The 18,247-nt window shown below is 42.4% G+C and overlaps 2 protein-coding genes across 2 annotated transcripts; one reads left to right on the forward strand and one right to left on the reverse strand.

The window, feature by feature from the left end:
* Nucleotides 1–7,540: 7,540 nt before the first annotated feature.
* LOC145581180 (uncharacterized) lies at nucleotides 7,541–8,095 on the reverse strand. Its single transcript, XM_081638235.1, has one exon. It carries the CDS (start codon nucleotides 8,093–8,095, stop codon nucleotides 7,541–7,543), a length of 555 nt encoding a protein of 184 aa, XP_081494361.1.
* Nucleotides 8,096–13,838: 5,743 nt separating this feature from the next.
* LOC145581181 (uncharacterized) lies at nucleotides 13,839–16,780 on the forward strand. Its single transcript, XM_081638236.1, has 4 exons — nucleotides 13,839–14,651; nucleotides 14,988–15,137; nucleotides 15,930–16,126; nucleotides 16,480–16,780. Exons 1-4 carry the CDS (start codon nucleotides 13,839–13,841, stop codon nucleotides 16,778–16,780), a joined length of 1,461 nt encoding a protein of 486 aa, XP_081494362.1.
* The last annotated feature ends 1,467 nt before the right edge of the window (nucleotides 16,781–18,247 follow it).

Here is an 18,247-nt window from a genome sequence, read left to right on the forward strand (position 1 = left end):
GTATTATTGGAATTACAAAGTGTCACCTGGATTCTATATTGTATCACGTGTCCATTGGATGACAGCTGGACAATGTATTCAATATTTCAATTATTGACGGAGTTAACGAGAGTAAGTTCTATTTTACTCGTGGTAACTGGAGGTAACTTTTTACTTTACACCTTTCAAAACACTTCGAAGAACATTGGTTGGTGTTTATGCTAAATTTCGTCAAGTGAAAATGAATAGCAAAATCTAGGTTACGAATTAACTAAAGTAAAACCTTAAATGAAAGCAATAAGAAAGCAATAAGAAAGCAAAGAAATGACACAAGGAATTGGTGACGCAGAAAACCCAAAGAAGGTAAAAGCCGCGGGTAGAATGAGGATCTACCAAACTTTCACTATGTAAAATATCGAACGAAAGAGATTACAATGTATGATCAATGTATTTTAGTAGTTAAGTTGCAGTGTGTCTAATGTCGATGGTGGCTTCCCCTTATATAGATGACTTTTAGGGTTTGCTGTAGCCGTTGCAAAGTGATAAGATGCTCCCCTTGATATTCGGATTTATCTCCTTGACTGCTGGTATTCAACTCAGCCCACTAACGGCTTAACTTAGCTGGCAAAAGACCGAGTCCTTGAAGCTTACCACCTCCTAGAAAATAGGGAGGTTGTTATTCGTACTTCGTCCGTCGAGTCTGGGCTCTAATCGTCGATGCTTACTCCTCGTCGTGGACCCTGGCTGACTTGCGTTGACTTTGACTTACCGAAATTTACCCATAACAATTTGCCCCTAATTGCTTAATATGGGCAGCTATGTACATGTTCAGCAATTAAAACTACAAAAATAAAATAATCCAAAAAAGAAAAACGAAAACTAAAAAAATCAAAACAAACAAATTCAAAAAACCGAATTCCGAAGGGCATAATCGTCCTTCTGCTTGGTGCACTAACTCGAGAAGTTACTTCAACTTCCCACTTCTTCAATTAACCGTCATTTCAAGCCTTTATTACTGCTACACGTTTCCAGCTTCCCTAAAATTACTGTACTTCCTCTCTCTCTTCTTTCTCTCTCTTCTTCTTCTTCCCTTCACACAGAAGTTTTCCGGCGAACCTTAAGGTAGTGAGCGGCGGCGATTCTTCGATTCTAGCTCTCAGCAACTTTAATTTTCAAGTGATTACTTCAAATTTATGTTTACTTAGTTAATTTTAGGCGAATGTCAAGTAAAATTCCTAAAGTTAGATCTAGGTTTTCACTTCGAGTTGTTGAAAAGAGAGGAACGGTTGTTTCACAGAGGAGAACGATGACTAGGGCGGAGTCGCTGATGACGCCCGACATGATGGAGGGCTTTATAAAAATGGCGGGGCTTCCTGAGACTGTCTTTGTCCACGTTCCGGGCAAAGGCAAGAAAGTGGAGAATTGCCTTAAGGGCTTCGTCGTGTTCTTTAGGTATCCGTTCTTGGAGACAAGGGCTAAATTTCCGTTTAAGCCTTTAACTAAATCTTTTTTCGAGGTGCTGGGGTTGAGCCCTAGGCAATTGATGTCGTATGGCTGGAGAATCTTGTCGGTTTTGGAGGAGGTTACCAAAAATTGGGATGACCCCTTTACTTTGGAGGACTTAACTGAGGCGTATGAGATAAAGATGAGAAAGGATGGTTTTGTGAGTTTTCATAAGAAGGGGGAACAGTTGGTCTTGAATACCGATTGTAATGACAGGGATTGGGCTAATTACTTTGTTTTCGTCAAAAAGACATCACTGGGTTTTGACCGAAAGTGGTTGATGAAAGGATGGCCAGTGGAGGGTAAGTATTCTTTCTTTGTGATTGATTTCTAGAACTAAGGTTTTATGAATGTTTGATCTTGGTTCTGACTGTGCAGGTCTGAATCTTGACTTTCTTGAGCCAACGGAGTCATCATCGTCGAAGGTAAAGCGGATTCTTGAGGTAAGGCACGCGGAAATGACCTTTGAGAGGACGAAACACACTCTTGGCGAATCGTCAGGCCAGAAACATAGGGAATTACCAAGCACCCCTCAGAGAGTCGAGGATTCCGAGGAAACGATGTCTACTCGTAAGTCATTCTTCATTTCGATTGTCGATGCCGTTGTACATTGTTCATATGTATATTCGTTGTTCGATGTGTTCAGTTCCGTCAGAATCTGCTGCACAAGGCGGTCGTCGTGGACGAAATCTATCACAGGCCGAGCAGGACGCACGGATGAGGAGGAAGCGTGGGTTGCCACCTTAGGAGGCGTCACCATCGTCTGCGGTGGATCGGAAAGAACAACTCGCACTCTGTCGCCGCAGAAAGTTGGCGACACAACTGCTGTGATTCACGTGGCGTCATCTCCTACGCATAAACAATAGAAGACAGACGATGCTCCAGTGCCTCAAGACGTGGAGATGCGCTTTCCTACTGATTTTCTCATTCTTACCAAGGAGACCCATTAGCCTATGTTCCCCCAGTTGAACCAATTATTGTTTCCAGGTTCCCGAGAGCAATTGGCTGGGACTTCTACTTTGGACATTGCGTCGGAGGCTGCTTCCGTTTATCTCTACGTAAGTTTCTTTCTTTTGGCTCCTTTTGGGTTGGCAGTGTATATTTAGGTCGTAATTTGGGGTTTGTTAATTTTGGACAGTGTTTGCAAAATTCTCTGGTTTTGGGGGAAAGGGTGATCGGGCTTGCTAAAGAGATGAAGAGGTTAGATGATGTTTCGAAGAATAGTGAGGCCAAGATGAAGACTGCGACGAGGCAATTTATAACTGTGAAAAAAGAGTTCGACGCCGCAGCCAAGAAGGTGGACGAACTGGAGAGCCGTCTAAATGAGCAGTCGAAGAAGATGGAGGAGCAAGCGAGAAAATAAAGGAGCAAGCCCAACAGCTGAAGGACCAAGCTAAGCAACTGAAGGAGCATGCCTAGCAATTGGATGACAAGGCTGTGATTATCCAGGATCGAGATGAGGCATTGTCGAAGGTGAATGAAGAGTTTTCGTCAGTCAAGAAGGAACTGGACGACGCTTTGAATGAGAGTGCTGAATTGGAGATCAAGCGAGGGCTCAGCTGATGAAGGAGTACCTGGATGGGAAGGCTACAAAGTGGCGTCCTCAGGAAGATATTGATCGCTTCTTGGCCAATGGAGGGACTCTTGCCGAGCTGGGAGAGGACGCTGCAATCGTTTCGACCGCAGAGTCAGAGCCTCACCCATCGAACGTTGTTCCTCCTACTACCGACGAGGCTACAACGCAGCCATCAATTTGTGAAGGCATCGGAGATAATAATACTCCCGTCGACGAGATTGTGGAGGATGTCGTCGAGGGATTAAATGCTGAGGGCGATGCTGACAGTGGTGCTGATATATGAAGGCCATCGTTTGTGATGGTTTTTTTTGTTATGTATTTCTTCTTTTGTCTCGTACTTTGCTGCTTTAGTTTCTTACTTGGATGTTTCTTGTCGTAACTGTTGGATTTTCTGGTTTGGATTTTGTTGCTTTGTGATCCACTTGATGGCAAGTGGTTCTTTTGACTGTCGTTGTGACTTTTGTCATAACTTTCATTATGGTATTTCCCTTTGTTTCATCCGTTGTCTTTTTCATTGTTCTGTGTATAGTAAGCAAATGTGAGGTGAAGGAACAATTTGAACAAAAACTTTTAAGTTAAAGAAAAAGAAACGAAAGGAGCTTTTAGTTTGACACAGAAAAACTGAGGTGCTGACAAGAACAAACTCTTGAAAAGATTTTTGCAAAAAATGCTTGAAGTAAATTAAACAATGCAAAAAACATAGTAAAATTAAATTTTTATTCAACAAATTGTCATTGTACAATGCATTCGTCGAAGGCTTTTTGTGACATGTGTAAACTCGAGTTTAGGCCTTCATTGTTTGCCAATGCCCCTTGTGTCCCAGCGTCGACGTTGAACACTGAAGACTAAGTTCGTAGTTCAGGTGTCGGGTGTTTGGCGTCAGACGCTAAGGTCAGATTCGCCCGGGCTTCATTTCGTTTCGATGTTTTTGTTTGAACGACGGCTTTCCTCATCTCTTTGAAGGATGTCAGTGTAGCCGACGTCGATTGTCTTTATGTCGTTTGTCGCGATTTTAGGTCATGACCTGAGTTCTCTGTTTCGTCGCTATGTGTTTCGTCGATCGATGTTCTGCAAAACCAACATGGTTAGAGTACCGCCCTCCGATGCTTAAGTCAGAACTCTTAGTGAAAAGAAATAATCAAATGTAAATAAATCAGTTGTAAGATCGGAGATGTTACCTTATCGTCGACGAATACTCTTTAAACACTTTAGAAGTAGTAATTTCTGAGATGAGTTGCGTTCCAACTTCTTGGAACAGGTTTACCTTGCTGGTCACATAATCGATAGGCACCGTTGCCGATGACTTGTGTGATCTCGTACGGGCCTTCCCATGGGGGGGCCAGCTTGCCGTCGGTAGGATCCTTTGTGTTTTGGAACGCTTTTCTTAGTACTCAGTCACCTAACTGGAACGTTTTCGCTTTGACATTCTTGTTGAAGCTTCTTGCGACGATTTGCTGCTGCGCTACCATCCTGATTAGGGCTGCTTCTCGCAGCTCTTCGACTGCGTCTAAGTTGTTCTCCATTTCTTCTTGATTTCTGTCTTCCGACATCAAGCCGAATCGGGACGTCGGAAAATCGACTTCCACTGGGAGGACGGCTTCGCAACCATAGACGAGGGAGAAAGGCGTTTGTCCTGTCACAGATCTTGGCGTCGTTCGGTTGGCCCATAGAACGGCTGGGAGCTCGTCGGCCCACCTGCCTTTTGCTGCTTTTAACCTTTTTTTGATGGCGTTCATGACGACTTTGTTGCTGGATTCTGCATGTCCATTAGATTGAGGATATCTTGGCGTCGATGTCCTTAGCTCTATTCGAAATTTCCTGCAAAATAAACGAGTTTTGTCGCTAATAAACTGTGACCCGTTGTCACAGACTATCACCGACGGAATGCCGAACCTGTAGATAATGTTAGTCTATAAGAACGAAATAACTTCTTTGTCCGTCACCTGTTTCAAGGAAATTGACTCGATCCACTTGGAGAAATAATCTGTTAGTGCTAACATGTAAACTCTTTGTCCTAGTGCAGCAGGTAGCTTTCCGACGATGTCCATCCCCCATCTCATGAAAGGCCATGGAGACAAGGTTTGGTGCAAGGATTCTAAAGGTTTGTGGACTGTGTTGGCGAATCGTTGACAGCTATCACACTTGGCAACGTACTGGTCGGCGTCTTCATGGAGTGTTGGCCAGAAGTAGCCTTGTCTCTTTGCGAGTGTGGCTAGTCCTCTGCCCCCAACGTGACTGCTGCATATGCTGTCGTGCAAGTGGCTGAGGATAGATTGTTGTTCATGGCTTTGGATACATCTTTGTGATAATCCTGACGCTGATTTATGGAACAAGACTTCGTTAGTAACATGGTATCTGGAGGCTTTGTATCTTAGTTTCCGAGCTTCTGTTTTGTCGTTGGGAAGGGTGTTGTTGGTGAGGTAATTTATGATGGGTTTGGTCCAGTCGTTGTCATTGTCGACGGGAAGGATTGCTTTTGTGGATACAGAGGGTTTTGTAGGTGGACTAAGGGGATCGATGTAAAGGTGGTCTATTTGAGTGCAGAGGCTAAGTTTACAAGTGCGTCGGCTTGGGAGTTTTGGTCTCTTGGGATTTGTTGGATTGTGAAAGGATTAAAGTGTTTGGCTTTTTCTTTGGCTACTTCAAGGTAGGCTGTCATTTTTGAGTCTTTTGCTGTAAAGTCTCCTGTCATATGACTGACGATGAGGAGGGAGTCACTGTATATGTCAATGGTTGTTTCCCCCAAGTCCCTGGCGACGACCATTCCTGCAATTAATGCTTCATATTCTGCTTCGTTATTTGTTGCTTTAAAATCACAAGATATGGATCGCACTATCATGTCCCCTTGTGGCGACTTTAGCACGACTCCTAGGCCAGCTCCACGTTGATTGGACGATCCGTCGATGAACAGAATCCATTTGCTTTCTTTGTCGACGTTATTTATTTCTTCCACTTCCTTGTCGGCTGCGGCCTGTAGATCGGGGCTAAAGTCAGCCACAAAATCAGCCAAAGCTTGTGACTTTATTGCTCTTCGGGATTGATACTCAATGTCGAATGTGCTCAACGAAATGCTCCATTTGCCCATACGACCTGTTAACTCTAGTTTGCTCAAAATAGACTTGATTGGATAGTTAGTCATCACCACTACGTGGTGGGTTTCAAAATAATGCCTTAACTTTTTAACAGCGGTAACCAAAGCAAGAACGAGTTTTTCAAGAGATGAATACCTTACCTCGGTTGGGAGTAGAGTTTTACTTACATAGTAAACTGGTAACTGCCCAGCTCGTCGTCTTCTCTGGTCAGAACAGCACTGACGGCGACGGCACTAACGGCAATGTATAACTGCAAAGGCTCGTTAGCTTTTGGTTTCGACAAGAGGGGCGACGTCATTAAATATTTTTTCAAATCCTGTAATGCTTTCTCATGATCGTCGGTCCATTCAAAGCCTTTATTTTTTCGTAAAACATTATAAAAAAGATGGCATTTGTTCAACGATCAAGATATGAAGCGATTTAATGCTGCCACTCGTCCTGTCAACTTCTGGGTTTCTTTAACGTTTTGGGGGGATTGAATATTTATTAAGGCCCTGACTTGGTCGGGACTAGCTTCAATTCCCCTTTGCGTTATGACATACCCAAGAAATTTACCAGCAGATACTCCAAAAGAACACTTAGTAGGGTTAAGTTTCATACCGTACTTTCGCAAAACCTCAAATGTTTGACGGAGGTGGTCGACGTGGTCCTCGGATTTTTTGGATTTTACCAGCATGTTGTCGATATACACCTCCATTGTGTCGCCTAACTGGTCTTTGAACATTTTGTTGACGAGTCTCTGATATGTCGAACCTGCATTTTTTAATCCAAAAGGCATAACTTTATAACAATATATACCTCTATCTGTCATGAAGGCCGTCTTTTCCTGATCGTCGGGATGCATGAGAATTTGGTTAAATCCAGAGTAGGCGTCCATGAACGTCAAGAGCTCATGACCTGTTGTTGCATCTACCATGGCATCGATGTGCGGCAACGAGAATGGATCTTTGGGGCATGCCTTATTAAGATCAGTGAAGTCGATGCATACTCTCCATTTGCCATTCTTCTTGCTGACGCCGACGACATTTGCAAGCCAATCTGGATATTTTACTTCTCTTATTTTCCCTGTGTCGATCAGCTGCTGCACTTCATCGTTGATGATTTTATTTCGTTCTGGGGCGAACTTTCGACGCTTCTGCTTCACAGGCTTGTGATTTGGGTCGACATTTAGCTTATGCGAGATGACGCTTGGATCTATTCCCGTCATATCTTCATGCGACCAGGCGAAACAATCTTTGTTCTCTCGGAGAAAGGCTAGGATGGTGTTTTTGAGTTCAGGTGCTAAGTTGACTCCGACACGGACGGTTTGATTTGGTTTTTCAAGGTCCAAGGGTATTTCGTCGATGTCTAGGTCGTAAAGATTGTCTGGTGTCGGGCCTTTCTGTAATTGCTAGGTGGACTTCATGCATGGTTTCAAGGTTGTTTTGTAGCAGTTTTTGGCTTCACGGGGTTCTCCTTTAATTTCTTGGATTCCCCAGGGAGCTGAAAATTTGAGGGTTTGATGATAGGTGGAAGGGATGGCTTTTAATTTGTGGATCCATGATCTGCCCATGATGACATTATAGGCTGAAGGACAATCTACGACGTTAAATTTGGTTTGAGGGTTTAGGCCGCCAGCATAGGTGGGTAAGGTTATGTCTCCGGGAGTTGACATCGTCTCGCCACTGAAACCGACAAGTACTGTTGACCTTCTGACGACGTCGCTATCTTTCAACCTCATCTCTTCCATGGTCTTCCGAATAGGACATTTGCGGAGCTTCCCCCCATCGACCAACACCCTTTTAAGCAGACAATTCCCAACCATCAATGAAATGACCAGGGAGTCTTCATGCTCTCTATTGATGTTGTTGACATCGTCGTCGTCGAAAGTGATGACCATTGCTTCGAGCTTCTTTTCCAAAGGATCTCTTGCTTCTTCTAGAATGGCAGGATCGCTTGACGACATCTTTGTAATTCATTTAGCTACAGAATAGGTTAGTCCACAAATATCTGAACCACCAGAAATAACATTAACTACTACCGTAGGTGCAGGTGGTTTGGGCGGCCTGCTTGTTGAATCGGCTTTGGCGTCGCTGGTTGCGCTGCCCTTCTTTTATCCCATTAGATGCTTAAGGTTGCCTCTCTTTAGCTGGAAGACCAATTCTCTTCGCAAAGCATAGCAGTCTTTCGTCTTGTGCCCATGATCGCTGTGGAACTCGCACCACGTGCTCATATCCTTCTCTGTGTTCGGCTTGGTTCTCTTCATTGTCCAGCGGACCTTGTTCCTAATGGCTCCAGCGCGTTCACAACTGCTACCACGTCGACGTCGAACCCATATTCTGATATTTCTGGGTATTCTGGTGCATCGGCGACCTGTCCTTCCTGCACACTATTAACAAACCGTGATTTACCTGAGGTTTCGTAGGGCTGATGTGGCCATGATCCACGCTGACTGCGTTGAGCCTTTCGATTAGTTGAGCTTCTGACGCTATGGCTGGAGCTGCGATTGACAACATCCTCGTCGAAGCGCATCTGGGCCACCGCTCTCGTCCGGACCTCTTCAAATGTTGAGCAGGGATACTTGACTATGTCCTTGTATAGATCCGAGTCGGTATGCAGTCCTCGATGGAAGGCTTCAATGGCAGTCCTGTTGTCGACATTCTTGATTGAGACTTTCTCTTTGTTGAATCTGGTCCAATAGGTCCTGATGCTCTCCTTCGGCCCTTGGACGATCCGGTACAGGTCGCTTGTTTGCTTGTCGAACTGTCTGCTGCTTTTAAAATGGGAATAAAACTTGTTAATTAACATAGCAAAGCTAGTGATACTACCTGGTTCAAGTTTGCCGAGCCATTTGAGGGCAGGACCAGTCAGCGTCGCGCCGAAATATTTGCACATGCATGCTTCCCAGCACTCGAACGGAATTAAAGCTTGCCACATCCGCTGCTTGTAGTACTCAACATGCTGCTCTGGACAGGTTGTGCCATCATAAAGCGAAGTGAACGTTGGCAGCGACAATCTTCTGGGAATGCGAGCCCTGGATAACTCATCACTGAACGGGGTTACTGCGAATCCGTGGGGGCTTCTCTCTGGACTGGGATCGGGACACCTGGCATCCTCTTCATCATGGTCAACACTTTGGAGTTTTGCCTCTCTAGAGAGATCAGCCTCTAGAGCAGGAGTTCAGTCTGGTTCGGCTCACGATTATTAGTCTGTTGCTCGCCCCCTGGAGTTTGGAAGCTTCCTTGCTGCGCGCTGTTCGGGATCTAGGCCTCAACATCCATTTCGTCGCCACTAGTCTCTGTATCGGTATCATGCGGGGAGTCCAGCACTTCTAACGGACGCATACGCGGTATGATATCCAGCTGCCTTAGGCGTCGACGACGGTTGTTCTAAGCGGACTCCAGCTGTTGTCGGAGGGTAGCTGCATCAGATGCTGACGCTTCCTTCTCTTTGCTGAGACGTTCGTTGGATTCCTGGGCTGCGAGGAGGTCGGCCTTGGTTTTTTCATAGGCCTCTCTCATCTGCTCGAGGGTCATATCATCAGATGCCATATCGAAGGTTGGGTTTGGGATTTGGGGTTTTACCTAGTTGTATCCCCACAGACAGCGCCAAATTGTTTATGCTAAATTTTGTCAAGTGGGATTGAATAGCAAAATCTAGGTTACGAATTAACTAAAGTAAAACCTTAAATGAAAGCAATAAGAAAGCAAAGAAATGACACAAGGAATTGGTGACGCAGAAAACCCAAAGAAGGTAAAAACCGCGGGTAGAATGAGGATCTACCAAACTTTCACTATGTAAAATATCGAACGAAAGAGATTACAATGTATGATCAATGTATTTTAGTAGCTAAGTTGCAGTGTGTCTAATGTCGATGGTGGCTTCCCCTTATATAGATGACTTTTAGGGTTTGCTGTAGCCGTTGCAAAGTGATAAGATGCTCCCCTTGATATTCGGATTTATCTCCTTGACTGCTGGTATTCAACTCAGCCCACTAACGGCTTAACTTAGCTGGCAAAAGACCGAGTCCTTGAAGCTTACCACCTCCTCGAAAATAGGGAGGTTGTTATTCGTACTTCGTCCGTCGAGTCTGGGCTCTAATCATCGATGCTTACTCCTCGTCGTGGACCCTGGCTGACTTGCGTTGACTTTGACTTACCGAAATTTACCCATAACAGTTGGTGGTCAGATCTCTGCCCCTAGTCATACGGCGGCGTACTGGAGAAGTGACTATGTGCGATCTGGTAAGGTGATACTGAAAACGGTGGTGGTTGGTCGACTTTTTGTGAAGGTATTAGTCTATGGGCGGTACGACGCTAGGTACGTTAAATCGGAAATTCAAAGTTAGAATGAATGCCCAATTGTTTGCCCGTGAAATCCGATTGAAATGATTCTTTGATTTTAGTTTTTTCATGGATAAATTAGGGATTGTATGAATGTAGAAATATTCTATTTGAAGGTAGACCTAAATCGATCGACAACATTCAGTCGAAATCGAATCAAATTAAGTATGCTCAGAGAAAATCACTTACCTTTCTAATGGGTCGTGCTTCAATCTGGAAACAACGACCAATGGAGGAGGAGCGTAGGAGGAGTTCGCCTGAAGATCGGCAAAGCTACGGCCAGTAAAACTACCTAGTAAAAATTATTTCACTCACAAGAGGTAAAGTATTCGATATTTAGATTTAACGACGTTTTCTAACGTTTACAACTCATGATGCCAGTCAGCCCAAGTGGATTTATAATAAAACAAAAATCGCGATTCCCAAGGCATGTATAATTTCAAAACTGCCACTGGAGAAACAAAATTCGTTTCTTAATATGAGAAACAGGTAATTCACCATGCCAGCCTCAAGCTTTTCAGCCAACTTAGTAGTTTCAGGATTAGTAATGCAGTCATCTTAATCTCCACTAGTAGACTTGATTGCCCTTGCATGAGTCTCATTGAACACGAAGCCAAAACTTTTACTACTTTCTAAAATCAATTGCACAACCCTCTCATAATTATGATATGACATGATTTTTAGATTATAAGAAAATCATGAGTTCAGACCATCCTTTCCTATTGGTTTAAGTAAGGACTGATAAAAGATCCAATTAAAAAACATTAATAATTTTGGAAATTTTAGTTATGAACTTCAGGCAAAGGACTACATATAAAAAGAAATGAAAGATAAGGAACCTCAACACAGCATAACAATGGCATGTAATTCATCGTAAACACACTTTAATAAAAATAAAAAGTGAAAGGATTGCAGAACAAGAAGAATATTCTAACTGAGGATAACATTGCAGTTACTATTGAATACCATAATTTCAGGAGCTTGTCTACAGGCTCTTCGTACTCGATTACCCATTTTGTCAATGACACTCCTACCATTACCAAAAAACAAATACTGAATATTACGATAATCAGCAAGATTGTTATGAAAATCTTTATGAACAATGAGGTATAATGCTGTGTATGAAAGCTATTTTCACTATTTGTTAAGGACCACTACTTATATTGGAATGGTCACACTGAATAAGGTAACATCAGAGACATAACAGTTTTCGATTTTCCTACCTAAGCTCTGATGTTACAAAAAGTTAACCTTTGACACTTACATCTGTGATCTGTCCAACCTACTAAAATTTGAGACGTTCCAAACAAAGTAATACACTTTCATTGCTGTAAATTCTCATGTTGGGCAAAAGTAAAATCCAATTTTAATCAATCTGTAGTAACAAGTAATAGTTGATAGACAAGGTCATGAAATTAATGGTAGGCACACATGAAGAGCTCTTGGAAACCATGTAGAGCTTATGAATATTATGATAGGCCAACACATAGATTAGTTACGAGTATAGAGATACAAAATAGCTTAAGGAAAGATGGCAGGTCAGTGTAATGTCCAATGTAGTATGTGAAATTTTGGCTTTATTAAAATGCTTCTTCTTAGCCTAGAAAACTCTCTAGGTTTATTTAGCCTAAAAAAAAAAAATTCTATAACTTGGATCATCATTAAATCAAACTTCGTAACCTTGTAGAATATTCTCCTAAATAAAATCAACAAACTTTCATGAAAAATCACTTTCTAACATTAAAGGATATTGCAACCAAATTAACAACCAAATTTGACTCACAAAAAACCAAGACTCCCATGAACAGGAAGACTTTTAAGGGAACTAGGGAAGAGAGGGGGAAAGTGGGTATTGGTCAGACAGCCAATCACTATTATCACATAAAACCCAAAGTCTCATAAAGTAGAATTGTAGTCTTTCTAAGTATTACATGCAGGCAACAATAACAATTTTTAGGATTATTGCTACAGAACAATTGTAATACTAAGAACTAAAAGTCTAAAAGCTTCGTTAAAAAATTCAGAAATTACACACATCAATGGATGATTTACCCCAATATATAAAAATTCAGAAACAGGAAGACTTGTTCTAAATTAAATAACTGAACATCACACATCAGAACATAGGGTAATTAACTACATTATTATCAACAAGTTTTGGTCCACATTATATATATTATTACACACATCAATGGATGATTTACCCCATCATCATGAAAGCCAATGCTCCCATTCACTCAAAAAATGAGGCTTTGTGCGAGCAAGAAGGGCTTTGGTAGCTCTGAGAGAAATTTGAGCTCTTTGTGAAAAGCAAACCCTAGATTATGAAATGGGAAATTCTCAATGGTAGCCTCAAACTTTTGTTTTTTATCAGTGGTAGCCAAACTTTTTTCTAATTATCATTGGTAGCCTAAAAATTAATAATTTTCTACAACATGGCATTACTAATACTAAAAAGGTTAAAAACACTTTTTAACTTAATCATGATTGAATTATAATTGTTAAGTTCTCATTTAATCGACTTCCCTCCCTATTGGAGATAATTATGTGATATGATAATATTGTGAAAAGATATGCTTAGATATTATTGTGATATTTAGGTAGTTGTGATCTTTAGGGAATATTAGGGCTTGCCCCCCAAGTATTCCATCTCTATATAATATTGTATTGGCTGCCGTTTATTGTGAATGAATATACAGTGAGAATTATTGACCATAACTTAACATGGTATCAGAGCCAGGTTGGGTTGTGTTGTGATCTGGGCTAGTATTATGGACAACTCACATGTGAGGGGGAGTGTTGAACCCATGAGAAAATCCACATGTGAGTGAAAGTGTTGTCCCACATTGAAAGAGTATAAAAAGTGAAGAGGAATATTGGGATGTGTATCCCACATTGAAGAAAAGAGAAAGTCATATCCACTTTATAAGGCTAAGGGGCTACTCCCCTCATTGCCATATGGTTTTGAGGTGGAACCTCTTTGGTCGTATAAAGTGGAGAATTGTGATGGGTGTGGCCCAGCCCCATTTATCATGGTATCAAGAGCCTAGTTGAGATCCGAATTTTTTTTACGATATCTAGTTCGTATACTCTCTGTGAGGAATTGTGTGAATTTTACAATTCTTGTGAAACATGACTGGCGGTGATGGAGGCAAAACTAAGGTGGATTTGACGTACCATCTCGGCTCAAGTGACGGCCCCGGGAATGTTATCACTCCAATTCAATTGCGTGGTGAGAACTATGACGAGTGGGCAAGAGTAGTTCGTACCGCGTTGTAGACGAAGAGAAAGTATGGTTTCATTGATGGTTCGGTCGTGAAGCCAAGTGACTCAGAGAAATTAGAAGATTGGGTGGCCGTACATTCTATGTTGGTTTCTTGGTTGTCAAATACCTTGGATCCAATTGTGCGGTCTACTATTGGTGAATATGATGATGCACGTCTCTTGTGGAACAACCTCAAGAATTGCTTTTGTGTCGTCAGTGGCACTCATGTGTGCCAATTGAAGAAGGCCTTGGGAGATTGCAAGCAGGGCTCAAGTGAATCTGTGGCTGTTTACTTTGGTCGTCTGTCCAAAGTCTGGGATGAATTGCTTGCGTATGTTACGGTTCCGGCATGCTCCTGTGGTTCCTGTAAATGCAACATCATTGCTCAAGTGGAGAAGATTCGTGAAGATGATTATGTTCATCATTTTTTAATTGGCCTAGATGATGCTTATGCCGCAATTCAAGGGCAGCTTCTGGCTCAAGAGCCCTTGCCGAGTGTTGATCACGCCTATCAGCAAGTTATTCAAACTGAGAGGTTGCGTGGTGTTGAACCTCCACGCGCTCGTGAAAATACAATGGCTTTCAAAGTCCAATATGATGGTGCGTCAAAGCAGCGAAACCATGACAACAGGGACAAATTGTGCAACCATTGTAATAGGGAAGTCCACGATGAAAGTGAGTGCTTCCAAATTATTGGGTATCCTGAATGGTGGGAAGACCGTGGGAGAGGTGGCAGAGGTGCTGCACGCGGCGGGTCTGTGACAGCAAAGGGCGGCAGAACTGGTGGTCGTGGCAGAGGTGGCTCGACACCAATCCGTGCAAACAAGACCACTAGGCAGTTAGCAAATCAGCCCACGCAAGGCTCAGCGACATCTGCCGACGCTGCTGCTCTTGCGGGGGTGTCTTCGAAGCAGGTTCAACAGCTGTTGGATTATTTAAATTCAGTGAAATCTAAGCTTCATGGTAAGAATAGTTCAGCTTAGATAATTGATACAGGAGCATCAAACCATGTAACCTGCGATTTATCTCTTTTGACCAATGTGACGAATGTGACCAATTTCCCAGTCGGGTTACCAGACGACAAATATGCCAATGCATCCCAAATTGGCACCGTGACCTTAAAAGGGGGTTTGATGATTAAAAATGTCCTTTTTGTGCCGCAATTAAATTGCAACTTGATCTCTGTGACTCAATTAAGTGATGAATCGAATTGTTCCTTACAATTCACTAACAATCTTTGTGTTATACAGGACCTAACGACGAGGAAGGTGATTGGAGCGGGTGAACGCGTGGATGGACTTTACTATTTCCGTGGTGTTCCTGAGGTGAAGGCATTGACTGTGAATGGTGATGGTTCCTTGGAGTTATGGCATCAAAGATTGGGACATCCTTCGGAAAAAGTACTACGTTCTCTTCCCGTTGTGAGTAGTTCTAGTAGAAGTATTAAAAATAAACCTTGTGATGTATGCCCACGGGCAAAACAACATAGGAGTAGTTTCCCAATTAGCAAAAATAAAGCTAGTCGTAGTTTTGAGCTAGTTCATTTGGATTTGTGGGGGCCCTATAAGACACCTTCGTCTTGTGGTGCTCACTATTTTTTTACTATTATAGATGATTTTTCTCGTGGTGTGTGGACCTATTTGATAAGTAATAAAACTAAAGTTGAGTTTATGTTTCTTAGTTTTGTTGCTATGGTCAAACGTCAATTTAATCAAGTCATAAAAATAGTTCGTAGTGACAATGGCACAGAGTTCAATTCCTTTAAAGATTATTTTTTCGGAAATGGGATAATTTTTGAGCCATCATGTGTTGGGACACCCCAACAAAATGGGCGGGTTGAGAGGAAACACCAACATATTTTGAATGTGGCTAGGGCCTTGCGGTTCCAAGCAAATTTGCCTTTGAAATTTTGGGGGGAGTGTGTGCAAGGTGCTTGTCATTTAATTAATAGAACACCCTCAAGATTGCTTGACTATAAAACTCCTTTCGAAGTCTTATTTAATAAATTACCCTCATATGAGTACATTCGGGTTTTTGGTTGTTTGTGCTATGCCCATAATCAACGGAGTAAAGGTGACAAATTTGCTAGTCGGAGTAGAAAATGTGTCTTCCTAGGCTATCCCTTCGAGAAGAAAGGATGGAGAGTCTATGATTTGGAGACAAAGAAAATGTTTATTTTTCGGGATGTGTAGTTTTTTGAGAGTGATTTTCCTTATCTTCAACCCGAAATTGAAAGCTCACCTAAGCCTCGGGTTGTACCTGTGATGGAAGAGTATTTTAGTGATGATGAATGGGGGATGGAGCCGCACGCTCAGAGTGAGACAAGGGAAGAGAGTGCTGGCAGCGAGCAATCCCCCACCCATCCAGCTCACGCACACGATGATGGGGGGTCTGCGGGCGCTGGTAGCACGATGACCCCTCCTACTCAGCGTCTGGTCAGCCCGATGGATTTCCTTCGGGCACTGGTGCAGGGGGCGAGGCCGAACAGCAGCAGCAAGTGCACACCGAGGCCGAACAGCAGCAAGAGGGGAGTACGAGTACTAGGATGATGGTGCATGATGATGACATGGGAAAAGGGAAGCGGACAAAGTTCCCTTCAATTAAATTTCGTGATTTTGTGACTCACACCATACGGCATAAAAGTCCATCCACATCTCAGAGTTCACTCGCGCCAACTTCCTCAAGTACTGTCTATCCTATAACACATTTTGTTTATTCTCACTGGTTTTCTGTGAAACATAGAAAATACATTGCAGCAATTACAGGTAGTACTGAGCCGAAATATTTTAAAGAAGCTATGAAGCGTGAAGGATGGAGAAAGGTGATGGCCGATGAAATTCGAGCACTTAAAGAACAGGGCACGTGGGTGCTACAAGATTTACCACCTGGTAAAAAGGCGCTTGGGAGCAAATGGGTGTACAAAGAGAAGTACGATGAGCATGGAAATTTGCAGAGATTGAAGGCTAGACTAGTCATCTTTGGCCATCATCGGGTTGAAGGACTAGACTATAATGAAACATTGCTCCGGTGGCGAAGATGGTGACAGTTCGAACCTTTCTCGCAGTTGCAGCAGTAAAGAATTGGGATGTTCATCAAATGGACGTTCACAATGCCTTTCTACATGGAGACTTGAAGGAAGAGGTATACATGAAAATTTCCCCTGGTTTTGACAAAAATAATTCTGGGAAAGTGTGCAGGATGAAGAAGTCATTGTATGGCTTAAAGCAGGCTCCTCGTTGCTGGTTTGCAAAATTGGCAACGGCTTTAAAAAATTATGGCTTTAAACAGTCATATTCTGATTATTCCCTCTTTACTCTGACGAGAGGGAAAATGCAACTTAATGTGTTGGTCTATGTTGATGATTTAATTGTTGCAGGCAATGATAAGTCTACTATGTTGAATTTCAAAGCATATTTAGGGAATTGTTTCAAGATGAAAGACTTGGGAATATTAAAATATTTTTTGGGGCTAGAGGTAGCCCGAAACAAGCAGGGAATTTTCATGTGTCAGAAAAAGTACGTCTTAAATATTATTACAGAAGCAGGTTTGCTTGATTCAAAACCCACAGATTTTCCCATGGAGCAAAACCACAGGCTAGATCTGGCGAATGGTGATTTTTTACATGATGTGGAAAGGTATAGACGTCTTATAGGACACTTAATTTATTTGTCAATCACTAGGCCGGACTTGGCCTATTCTGTGCATATTTTATCCCAATTTATGCAGACTCCGAGGGTTGAGCATTAGGAGGTTTCCTTGCGCGTTGTGAGATATTTGAAAAATAATCCAGGTCATGGTATTTTGTTGAGATCTGATAGTGCTCTGCAGTTGGAAGGTTGGTGTGATTCAGATTGGGCGAACTGTCCATTGAATCGACGATCATTGACTGGTTGGTTTGTATTACTTGGTATATCTCCTGTGTCATGGAAGACCAAAAAGCAACACACGGTGTCTAAGAGCTCGGCAGAAGCAGAATATCGTTTGATGGCAGCAGTGACTTGTGAGTTAAAGTGGTAGAAACAGCTTCTTCGGGACTTGGGCGTGCAACATGAAAATGGGATGCAACTTTATTGTGACAGTCAGTCTGCTTTGTACATTGCTCAAAATCCTGTGTTTCATGAACGAACTAAACATATTGAAGCAGATTGTCATTTCATGCGAGACGCGATTACAGACGGCACTATAAAACCTTCGTATGTGTCTACGACAGTTCAACTGGCTGACATCTTTACCAAGGCTTTGGGGAAGTCCAAATTTGAGTACCTACTTTGCAAGTTGGGCATCTGTGATCCGTATGCTCCAACTTGAGGAGGGGGTATTGGAGATAATTATATGATATGATAATATTGTGAAAAGATATGCTTAGATATTATTGTGATATTTTAGGTAGTTGTGATCTTTAGGGAATATTAGGGCTTTCCCCCCAAGTATTCCATCTATATATAATATTATATTGGCTGCCGTTTATTGTGAATGAATATACAGTGAGAATTATTGACCATAACTTAAC

This window comes from Chenopodium album, chromosome 15 (assembly GCF_948465745.1).
Source record: "Chenopodium album chromosome 15, dcCheAlbu1.1, whole genome shotgun sequence".
In the NCBI taxonomy this organism is placed as follows: Eukaryota; Viridiplantae; Streptophyta; class Magnoliopsida; order Caryophyllales; family Amaranthaceae; genus Chenopodium; species Chenopodium album.